General features: G+C 36.1%; 1 protein-coding gene across 1 annotated transcript; it reads right to left on the reverse strand.

Moving 5' to 3' along the window:
• Positions 1–1,627: 1,627 nt before the first annotated feature.
• On the reverse strand, positions 1,628–8,869 carry LOC103438344 (uncharacterized). Its single transcript, XM_008376891.3, has 9 exons — positions 8,602–8,869; positions 6,919–7,175; positions 6,705–6,772; positions 5,142–5,208; positions 4,851–5,005; positions 4,653–4,723; positions 3,027–3,095; positions 2,699–2,799; positions 1,628–2,176 (listed from the first exon to the last, which is right to left on the reverse strand). The coding sequence occupies exons 1-9, from the start codon at positions 8,744–8,746 to the stop codon at positions 1,883–1,885; spliced, it is 1,227 nt and encodes a 408-aa protein (XP_008375113.2). The 5' UTR covers positions 8,747–8,869; the 3' UTR covers positions 1,628–1,882.
• Between the last annotated feature and the right edge of the window lie 3,478 nt (positions 8,870–12,347).

Raw genomic sequence — 12,347 nt, forward strand, 5'->3', positions numbered from 1 at the left:
TTAAAGAGACTGAGAGTGTCTGAAATGAGGGAAAGAGAGGGATCGAGAGTGAGGTGATCCCACTTAACCCATGTTAAGTGAAATTACAAATTTGCCCTTTCAATTGTTTTTAATTACAAATAGACCCCAAGGCCTCGATTCATAATTCGATTTTTACGTAAACTTACGTACAAAAATAAAGAAACTAAGAAAGTATGAGGATATAATTCCCGAGTCAAGGCTCGATAAATAAATTTAGACATCCATTCATGGGCAAAATAGTCATTTCACGTGCCTTGAGAATAAAATATAATATTTAAGATACAAGTTATAACATAAGTAAGTGTTTTCACAAGTTCTTTTAAATATTTAATTATATTACATTTAATTTCATAAATTAATTTCCTTTAATTTTGTAATTTTATTTTCTAGGAAAACCAAGCGGAGCAATTGTATATGGATGACATGAAAAAACCCTTTACTCATTAAGGTTATTGGGAAATTTGTAAAGGGTAGGTGTTATTTCAAGATTCACCGCAAGAAAAATTTGGTCCTACGCTGGTGATTAGAAATTTTTCCGCTAATTCAGTTGGACATGCAAAAGTATCTCCTTGAAGAAAATATGTCTTCAGGTCAATCTTCCATACCTAGGGCTGTGGGACGAAATAAGGCTAGAAAATTGAAGGAAAATGAGGAGTTAGCCTTTCAAGAGGAAATGGCCTCCTCATTTCGATTAATAGAGGAGCAAAATGCCATTGTTGTAGAAGAAAGGAAGCGGAAACACAAAGAACAGGCAAAACAAATACAAGAAGATAATAATAGGAACATGGAAAGGGACACTACAAATTATACTTCAATGGGTAAGACATATTTTGAAAGGAAAAAAGGGAAATTATGACCCGACGGGAATTGTTTTCAACATCCGACTATACTCCTACAACAATAACAAATGAAGATCATTATTATTAGTTATTGTAGTATTTAATATTTAAGTTGTAGTTTTAATATTTAAGATGTTGTATTTCAATTAAGTTGTATTTTGTACTAAAAAAAAATTTAAGTTGATTTCAATTAAATGGTGATCTTTGAATTAATGTCTAAACCAATTACATCTCGACACGTGTCACTTGAAAATCATATTTGAAAAATTATTAAGAACAAACTTAATGTAGTAGTTTAATTCAATTAACCAATAAAGTTTAAGAACAAACTTAAAAATAATAAATTCTTGGGAGGGCTAAAAAATAACTCATTCAATTGAAAATAGTATATAAATATGATATAATACTGTTATTTAAAAATAATTTCTGAGAGAATTATAACCCTAGGCTAAACATAGCACCTTCGAGTTAGAGATGGCTTAAGCATCTCTGTTAGGGCCCGTCAACTTTGCTGAGTGAGGCCCTGGTATTGGGTTACTCCTTCCAACACGAGTCGTAACAAATACAAGAGCCAAACAGAGGTGTCTCCTCTGCCCAGAGAGATTCTTGAAGTGGTGTCTCGTCATTACAAGGACAGTTTCGTTAAACTGGGCTGCTTTAGTCCGCGTGTCGCCCCTCCAATAGCCGGTACTTTTGGTTACCACACTCACTCAAAATATTGAGGCACAAATAGGTGATATCCGAATTTCTGTGTTCTCCCAAAAAAATAAAAAAAATGGAACACATATTATAGACACTGAACCACACAATGAGCAAAGCGGACACGGTTCCAAAAGCAAGGAATTGACCAATGAAGAAAATCCAGTAGCAATGTTAAAGTAAGCTGACAAATGACTACAACAACAACGTAACCTTACTAAGTGGGATCGACTGTATGAATCCTAAAACGCCGCTCAGTTTTGAATTAAAAAATAATCCAGAATGACATGTAGTTGAGAAGAATCCCACACCTAGAATGCTATTTAAAGATTTTCCATGGGAGTTAACTGAAAAGTTTTGGGTTTCACGACCCAATACCCAATAAAGACAGAAGCACACAACGAGATTACTGATAAGAGAAGGGCAAAAACACTGGCAGCATTAACCGAGCTACTTGGTCTTGCTGTGGTCAGCAGAGAACTTCTTGAAGAGATATCTAAGGGAACCCAGTCACAGCTAATAGAATAGTGTCCAGAGCCATGCCACGGTTTTTTATCTACAGGATACCAGAATGCAACTGACATCTTACTTGATCCTCCAATTGTGAATTGAACGTCCTGCAAGAGCGAACCAAAAAAAAACTCGTTTAACAGAGGGGAATCTATAAATATAAATATGTATATATATATATATAGACCAATAATAACATTATTTCAACTATGTAATATGTCTAGTCTCAAGTTACATAAGATGGATGTGCAAACAAATTTCAAATTGAAGTTTTAAAGGAGGATCAACAGTATTGTCAGTAATCAATCGAAAAAGACCTTTTGTACAGTATGTTTTGACAGCATGTAAATATTCTAAGAGAGTTATAGCTTAAATTGCCAAAAAAAATTTGTAAGTAAAATAACAAAGGAGAACAAAAAAACAAAGCAAAGGATCATTACATGATTGCAACAATCTTGTCCTAGGGATATAAATGAATTTTCAACTAGCAAGAATGCTAAGTAGTGTTTGTCATCCTCTTTGTTCAACAATGAGCAACTTTCACAACACATGCTACAAGGTGTACCAAAATTTAATAGGGAAAAGAACTAAATTCCAGGTCGCTAGAAATTTAAAAGCATCAAGTGAACCTGTTGGAGACGATCCATAGTTCTCAGAGGCCTTGAGAATTCAAAATAAAATGTGCCCTTCTGAGCATCTGATGAATACGGGCTATCTTCTTCCACAAAACCTGTAACAGCAAACAAAAAAAAAAAAAAAATTAATTAATTAACATTGAGGGGAAAAAACATATCTTTGGGTTTAAGGAGGGTAAATAGATAATTCAAGCTCATGTCACATTCATGGACCTTTCCAGCGGTGGACCATTAACACAAAGTTATACATTTCTCTTCTGAAGGTGCAACATATACAGTTACATCCATCTTTATATAATATTTAGATGATATACCAATTTACCTGAGTGAACATTCAAGCTACTGTGCCACCAAGCACCTTTCCAATCATTTTGTGCGCTAGAATCATTTGCTGACAATGAGAAAAGATAAATTAAATGATTTGATCACTGAAACTTAAGCAGTTTTCTGCACGTGGGGGGAGGAGGGTTTCAGAAGATAATAGTTGAGTGTTGCTAGCTAGGCCAGAGATACTCAAGATAATGAATGAGATCACTTTTTAAAATAAACCAAACTTGCGAGATTATCATCTTTGACATTGAAATATCATTTCAAAAACTTAATGTGCCTTAATGATTTCCTAACTCTTGTAGCAACTTTCCCTAGTCCCTTTTTTATATCATATATGTAGGGTCTCATGCGACACGGGTTTAGGACAACCAATTCGGGTTCATGCCAGGGTGCTCAACCATGGAGGCAATCTATCTCTTACAAAGATTGATGGAAAGATATAGAGATAGAAAAAAGGATTTACACATGATCTTTATAGATTTGGAAAAGGCGTATGATAGGGTCCCAAGAGACATTCTTTTGAGGATTTTAGAGAAGAAAAGAGTAGGGGTAGCATATATCCAAGCTATAAAGGATATGTATGATGGAGCAAAGACTGCCGTAAGAACTCATGAAGGACAAACCGAAAGCTTCCCCATAACTGTAGGTTTACATCAAGCCTCATCCTTAAGTCCTTACCTTTTTGCATTAGTAATGGATGAGTTAACAAGACATATTCAAGATGATATTCCTTGGTGTATGCTTTTCGCAGACGATATAGTGTTGATAGATGAAACTCAGGAAGGGGTAAATGCGAAGCTTAACCTTTGGAGAGAAGTGCTGGAATCTAAAGGTCTTCGCCTAAGCTGATCAAAGACAGAATATATGGAGTGCAAGTTCAGTGCAAATGGAGGTCAAAATGAGTTAGGGTGAGGATCGGAGATCAAGAAATACCAAAGAGCGACCGCTTTCGCTACCTAGGATCTATCTTGCAAAAGAATGGAGAATAAGATGGAGATCTCAACCATAGAATACAAGCTGGATGGATAAAGTAGAAGAGTGCATCCGGCATGTTGTGTGACCGTCATATGCCACTGAAGCTCAAGGGAAAATTTTATAGGACGGCAATAAGGCCGACGATGTTGTATGGCACATAATGTTGGGCGGTGAAGCATCAACACGTACATAAAATGGGTGTAGCGGAGATGAGGATGCTTCGTTGGATGTGTGGGCACACAAGAAATGATAAGATTAGGAATGAGGATATTCGAGGTAAAGTAGGAGTAGCCGAAATTGAAGGAAAGGTGAGAAAAAATCGGTTACAGTGGTTTGGACATTTGCAAAGAAGGCCTACTGACGCTCCGGTTAGAATTTACGACTACGAAACTGAGGTTCGGGGCCGAAGGGATAGAGGAAGACCTAGGAAAACTTTGGAAGAGACTCTAAGAAAAGACTTAGAGTACTTGGATCTAACGGAGGACATGACACAGAACCGAGCGCAATGGCGTTCTAGGATTCATATAGCCGACCCTACTTAGTGGGAAAAGGCTTTGTTGTTGTTGTTTGTATATGTAGGTTCTCATGCCCATTAAGAAATAGAGATTAAAGTAGTAGTAGGATAAATAACTCCCAAAAATACCTGAAGAACCAATTCCGTCTAGGTATCTACAATGCGGATTCCATGCATAAAGATCAACCAAATGACCAAACCTGTTGAAACAAAGATAAAAAGAAAATATAATAAAATGGAGTTTAGAAATGATAAAACAGAATCCATTTTCCCAAACAAGTGGATCATTGCAATAAATTCAAGAGAATGAGTTGTACTAGAACGCACCTGTCACCGCCATTTCCATTGCTGTTGTCTATAGGGTTTCCACCATAGAGTCGTCCAGGAATAGCATTTCCAATTGAGAAGTGCATAATGTCAACTTCATGGCCTTTGCAGGTCTTGTTTGTGCAAGAGTCAACTCCTTCCTTGCAGCCACCCATCTAGCAACACAAAAATCCATTTTACTTGAATTCCCGACCAAGTAGAAAGGGATGGCCAGTATTGTATAAGTTGATAGAAAAATAAAAGTATATCCATATTCCATTGTTGGTTCAACAGGCCAGTGGAGTAACTTACGCTATGATAAGTTGAATCTCTGCCAATTTGAAACATGAGGGCAACAGATGGGCATTTATTGTTGTCCCTAAATCAAAGAAGAAAAACAAATCTCAACAAGTGTCTTGCTAAGAAAAAAAGCATGAAATAATTAACTGGTAATGCAATCCAAGAAAACATGCACTTAGACATAATCAATTCAACCAACATGTCGTCAAAAGTAGAAACTTACCAGACAATGACGACTAACATAATCTTCAAAGAATATATGAGGGTAAAAACGACAGTAATTGTAAAACAAAACAAAAAAAGTAAAAGAAATTGCAACTCTTGCCACCAATACTGAATAATAAAAAGCTTTAAACATTCAATTTTAAAATGAAAATTGGATTGAGCAAGTTTTATTAAATTAAAAAATTATAACCAAATCAAAGTTCAAATAAAACTGAAACTTAGTAAAACTAAGTCTGGATAACTACGCAACCTTTTGGGGTGATTCCAAATTGGTCCTAACCTTTTAAAAGATTCCAAATAACTACCTAAAGTTTTGAAAAATGGACATCTGTTAGGTTCATTACCGTTAAGCGATGACGTGGTCAAATATGAAGCGTGTTTGAACTCTCAAGTCATCTATGGTGCTTTGAATCTCCAAATAAACGCAATTTAGCTAAACAAATTTACGGTTAAACTTGGCTAAAAGGGGCCGATTTGGGGATTATAGCACAAAAGATGGCGATTGGTGAAAACCTACTTTAGTATATGTCCACCTCAACATTGAATTCTAGTAACGTCATAGCTTAATGTTAGTAAGTTCTTGACTTAACATCAGTGACCTAACATATGTATAACTTTCAAAATGTTAAAATGTTAAGTAGTTATTTGGAATGTTTTAAAAATTTGACACTACTTTGGAATCACCCTAAAAGTTTGGGTAGTTATTCGTACTTAACCCTAAAATTTGACCACAAAGATATGAAATATTCATCCAGTAGATAAAACTTACCCCTTAGAGTAAGCGTAGTCCCCAACAATTTAGTAAAAATAAGTCTGGATAACTACGCAACCTTTTGGGGGTGATTCCAAATTGGTCCTAACCTTTTAAAACATTCCAAATAACTACCTAAAGTTTTGAAAATAGACATCTGTTAGGTTCACTACCGTTAAGCGATGACGTGGTCAAATATGAAGCGTGTTTGAACTCTCAAGTCGTCTATGGTGCTTTGAATCTCCAAATAAACGCAATTTAGCTAAGCAAAATTTACAGTTTAACTTGGCTAAAAGGGGTCGATTTGGGGATTATAGCACTAAAGATGGCAATTGGTGAAAACCTACTTTAGTAATTGTCCACCTCAACATTGAATTCTAGTAACGTCATAGCTTAATTTTAGTAAGTTCTTGATTGAACATCAGTGACCTAACATATGTATAACTTTCAAAATGTTAAAATGTTGAGTAGTTATTTGGAATGTTTTAAAAATTTGACACTACTTTGGAATCGCCCTAAAAGTTTGGGTAGTTATTCGTACTTAACCCTAAAATTTGACCACCAAGATATGAAATATTCATACACTAGATAAAACTTACCCCTTAGAGTAAGCGTAGTCCCCATCAACTTGAACCATGAAGAAGGCATCACGGCCATCATGCAAAGCCTGCAATAAACCCATTTCTAATTGTGCATCAAATATAAGAAAAACAAAACTCAAAAACATTATACATAGACACACAAAAACAAAATCAACCAAGATTATTTAGGATTGTTTTAAGATTTTTAAAATCACAGTAACAATACGAGTACCTTAACAGTCATCTTTCCACCTTTGTACTCGTTTTCAGCATCTGGGTCAAGAGCAGGGAGGAGGGAGAACTCGAACCCATCGATATCCTTCCAGTCGTCGGCATGACCATCCAGAGTGATAAGGCCCGGTCCGAACTCGGCCTGGACCCGGATCTCAGATTCCGACTCGCAGCTCCATTCCCCCGACTCGGTGTGAGAATTGGCCTGTCGTATCAGCAGCACGCAGTATACTAGTACCACCAACACTAATCGAAGCACTGCAACACAATAATTTGATGGATATGCATCCCATGAAAACTTATTGGTTCTCGCTCCTGACTTTTCTATACTGTTTTTTTTTTCAAATAAAAATTAAAAAAATTAAATTGGTTTCACAAAAAAAATAACCTCAAATCTTCTGTACCTAGGGTCCCAGTACCAAAAAGTATACACCAATAATATTTGATCACGTGTACATTGTTGGTATGTATTAATTCCACGGTAGAGAAATTTAAGAATACATAGAAAAACAGACTATTGTAAAACAATGATAAATTAGGGTTTAGGGTATGTATTAGTTCCAAACAATAAATTGAAACTTGACCTTCTATGTTCCTATAGGTATCGTTTGGTATGCAGACGGGACAGGACGGGACGGAACAGAGAGGGAGCAAAGATGCCCTCAGACGGAAACAAGGAGGAAGAAGAAGGAGATGGAGAGGTTATAATTTTGTGTTCCACGGATGTAGAACAAGTTGTTCCAGGGGGTGAGGCGGAACGAAAATTCACCCGAAATTCGTCCCGTGGAACCGCGCGTTCCACCCATTTTAGGCGCACCAAACGTGGGATGAAACGCCTTGTCTCACTCCGTTCCGTCTCATCCCATGTACCAAACGGTACCATAAGAAACAATGAGAACTCCAATATATGAGGCTACTTTGAAGTTTCAAAACTCCAAGGGTTAAAAGTTAGGGGCAGTTGTATCCTAATACAAAAATTTAAGATGCCTTTAGATATCAATCTTAGTCCAACTCCCTTTAAATTTTTAGCTATGTAAGATTCATTATCTACTAGTGCCTATCGGTGCCCCCTTGAGGTAAATAATGGAAACAAGTCCAAACTCTCAAGTTTTACACATTCTTTGCTCTATTTTGGATGTTTAAATACCTTAAATCTACCCAATATCTAGGGAAAAAAATATGTTACGCCCATATTTGGTGCCTAGAAATAAATGCAGTTGAAAGAAGTAATAGAACCTAGTCATTAAGGAAAGTTATCCCTTCCAATCACCAATTCATCTAATTTTTTTCAAATCCATTTACAACTTCAACATGAACAACCACAACAACGGTTGATGCGAGTTTGCATCTGAGGACAAAAAGTACTTGAATTTCATGCAACTACAAAGATCTGGTTACAATGGAAATTAGGGGTTTCAATACTAATGTAAACACAGAATAACATGTAAATTAAACCAACAAAAGTATACTTTTTGGGTCTATAAATTTTAATGATAATCCAAGTCCACTAAATTTTTTTATTGCAAAAATGGTTGGGACGCCCAACAACGGAAGATTAGAAGGAATTTAGCAACGGAGTGGATACAATACATGAACAAGGAAATGGGTAGTGAAAACCATAACAAATATTCACACAACAAGAAAATAATCTATGAAAAAAATGAAAGGAAGAGGAGAGACGGACCTTTGAGCTCCGGAGAGCCGTGTGAAATTACACCTGAGCCGAAAAAGGCAGCAGTAGCTTTTGGGTGAGCGACCGATTGGGATTTTTTCTTCTTAGGGGTACCACCGACGCTACTGCTTTTCCTTTGCCTGTAAAAACCCTTCATATTCTCTACTTTCGGATTTGATTTTGATGCCGTCCCAAACCACTAATCGAAGCACCGCACACAATGATTTGACGGATATGTATCCCGTGAAAACTCATTGGTTCTAGATTTTGACTTTTCTATATTTTCTCTCCACTTTAACCAAATTGAAGGAATTATTTATTAATTAAAAACTCATCGATCTTTTAATTAATCAAAACGTATATTTATGATCATTTTCGTCAATTTCATTAAAATTTCTATCAAATAAGTCACGTGACATGCACAGAAGGCTGAATCAAGAAGCAAATATGAGAAACTAAATGAAAAAAATGAACTTTAACTAAATTGGAGAAAATGTCCCTAAACTTTAACTCAATTGTAGTAATGATTCTTTTGACATTACTCATTTTGACTGAAATTTTGACGGAGTTGACGAAAATGACCTTAGTTGCACGTTTTAAGCTATAATTTCCTCTCTCATCATAATGTCTTTATCTTCACACCCAATTTTCTAAGTACAAATTTATCCGTTTGTAAAAGGATAATGCTATGAAGACTAAATTTTTAAACCAACTGATATGTCATCAATAAAAAATAAGCACGATAATTAACACTTTAATAATCCAATTATTAACCACCACATTATTTGATTTACAAATTTGGTTTAAAAGTTGTGTTATCATCCCTGGTGGAATCTCTTATCGTAAGAATCAATCTTATTCACTGAAAGCGAATGAATTCATGGGACCAACTAGAAAAAAGAGGAGGGAAGAGCGTTCTCCCCAACCGAAAGAGGGAAAGAATGGGCGGTGAACATCCTAAATGAGTATTAGGTTGGAGCAACACTACACCAGCCAATGAAATTGATGAGTTGAATAAAGGCTCGACCAGCCTTTGTGTAGAGATGTAATTAGGGAGATGTGTTCTAGATAGACCTTTTGGTATCGAAAAATCTCGAGTAATAAGAATATTCTCACGTATATGCCTACCTAGCGGAGGCTGATTAACTTTTTCATCAAAGGCCTCAGATGATTTACCACTGGCTTGGTATATATTTGTTAAAGGGTGCAACTAATGGGTCTAAACTGTGGTATCAGAGCTTAGGTAGTAGGTCTTCATACCTTTACCTTAGTGTAGGAACGGTTTTTGTGTAACGTAATGTGTAACTCTGACGGGACGCTACATAAGCGTTTGACCTTGTTGGTTTGAAACCTTGTGTTGTTTATGTGACTTTGCTCTTGGTGGGTATCATTGTGTTAAGCTCATGCGTTGTCTTAATTTATTCTGAAGCAGAGTTCCTGTTTATGAATGTTGATAATGCGTTGCTTAAGTGGTTCGTTTAATTTTTATTTAATCTTAGGAAATGTGGTATGAAATTCATGTGCGTCATTATTACTTCAAATAGTAGTTAGAATGCCTTTCATTTAAATCACAGAAATGGATGAGTGGGCACAAAGACCTAATGTTTCTGGGGAGAAGCTCCATGTGTAGGCTGCGAGAATAAATTATCGAAGTGATAAATATGTGTGATGTGTATTGACCAAGTATATTATAATCTTTTCCAGACTACTAGTCACTTATGTGGATAAAAGAAAAAGATGATGAAATCGTTGTTTTGCCAATGATGATTATGGCTAGAAATTTTCAAATCTTATGGTCATGATAATTATGGTTGAAAATTTTAATACATTATGAAAGTCATGATGATTTTACGAGTAGGAATGAAATCACAACCCAAGGCTATGATTGGTTTAATATACAGTGGTGAGTAATTGTGATTTGAAATTCCAATGAATTTGGCTGGAATTTCTGATATTTGATTTGCCAATTCTGATGGTTTGGCTTGCAATTCTGATACTTATTTGACCAATGAAGGTTACGGCTGAAACTTATGATATTTGTTTTGCTAATGAGGAGTATAGCGAAAATTTTCTAATGTTGGTATCGCTAGTGAGTGGCTAGAAATTTTGAGGAAGAATAGTGGTAACGGCTGTGTATAATCAATGATGGTAAGTGGTTTTACCAATGCTTGTGGTCACTATGCTAATATTTATCTAGCCAATGGTAGATGTGGTTTGATAATCTGGTAATTATTTAGCCAATTCGGATTGTGGCTTGATGTTTGATAAATATTTTGCCAATGTGCATGGTTAGAATTCTAATATTTATTATGCAAATAAATGTTGCTGGGAATCTGAGTATATGAGTGAGAATCATGATGATCTATCCGTTAATTTATTTATTTATTTATTTTGAGCTTGACTAAACTCGTAGACTGAGGTTATGATTTTATTCACTATAAATGGAATGATGGGGAAGCTTGTAATTACAAATTTGGTTGGTATGGTTGCCATAATCGTGAGTATATTATGAATTCTTGTTGATAGTGGCATTCCTTGTGATTGTGCAAGGATTGGTGTTGAAGTTGTGCTAGGGCAATGATGATTGTATTTGTGAGTTGAGGTACAATGTGGTTGAACTTGAGTTAGCTTAATCTGGCTATAGCCGAAATGTGAACATGTTTGTACATCACTATTTTCTTGAAATGTTGCATTTGTGGATAGTGATTTGATATTGGAAATTTCGAGGATGAAATTTTTTAAAGGGGGGAAGAATGTGAAATCCCATTCCTGGATTTCACTGTTATAATCTACGTATTTGTATTATGGAGATTTTTATTTTTCGGAAATTTATATTAATTTATTTGAATTTAGATTTTTATTAAACTAGTTACAAAGAGTGAAGTTTGGAAACTAATTATTTAAAATATGTAGATCGTTCGATATCACAATTTATATTTTCGAATAGAGCTCAATCTCACGAGCGCGTAGGCGCAAACCGTTCATGAAATGGAGCAATAACGAAGGAGTTATTAATGTTTAAAATTAAGGATAATTCGGTAATTTTACCTTAATCAAGAAGGCTCCAGATTTTCTAAAGCACTGAGATTATGCCACGTGTGTGGTTGAGATAAAAAGAAAAGAATAGAAAGGAAGGGATGGACGGACAGGATGGGAAGGAAAGGAAAGAGGGTTGCCCAATGAGGAAATAAAGAAAGGAGGGAAATGAGAGAAAAAAAAAGGAGTGGGGGGGGGGGGGAGGAACGGGTCTCTTGACCGGTGCAACCCAACCAGCGGTGCCATGGAAATCCGGTGGTCTCCAGACCAATTTTCGGCGAGTTGAAGCCCCTTACCACTTGGAAATCATTTCTCATCATCCCCTCTACCTATTCTACCCCAAAATTCCATACAAAATAGCCTTGAAATTGGGGAAATCGCATCGGTGGGTGTGCAGGTTCATAGAGGTCAATCCCCCAAAGTTAAAACGCATTCCTTCGATTACCACTACCTATAGCATCCTCTTGAGGCGTAGAACAAAGCCCAAACAACTATAGGGGAGGCGGAGCACCAGAGAAGCCGAATCGAAGTCACCCAATTTCTAGGGTTCCGGCGGGTTTGGATAAAATTGAGGTTTTTCTCGGTCAAATTGGATTTGGCCACAGGTATAAAGCTTGCTCTAATCTTTGAGATCTTCATTTCTGTAATTTTTGGTAATTTTTAAAAATAGTTGAATTTTCTGCACGAGTCAGGGCGGCCGACCGCCATTCGCAGCAAGGCGT

The sequence above is a fragment of the Malus domestica genome, chromosome 07 (genome assembly GCF_042453785.1).
Source record: "Malus domestica chromosome 07, GDT2T_hap1".
Taxonomy (NCBI): Eukaryota; Viridiplantae; Streptophyta; class Magnoliopsida; order Rosales; family Rosaceae; genus Malus; species Malus domestica.

Excerpts from the sequence above, each read along its gene's own strand:
- LOC103438344 (XM_008376891.3), bottom strand. The coding sequence starts at position 8,746 with ATGAAGGGTTTTTACAGGCAAAGGAAAAGCAGTAGCGTCGGTGGTACC. Across the intron at positions 6,773-6,918 it reads GTGGAAAGATGACTGTTAAG|GCTTTGCATGATGGCCGTGA; the intron begins GTACTCGTATTG and ends GGTTTATTGCAG. Across the intron at positions 4,724-4,850 it reads AATGGAAATGGCGGTGACAG|GTTTGGTCATTTGGTTGATC; the intron begins GTGCGTTCTAGT and ends TTGTTTCAACAG.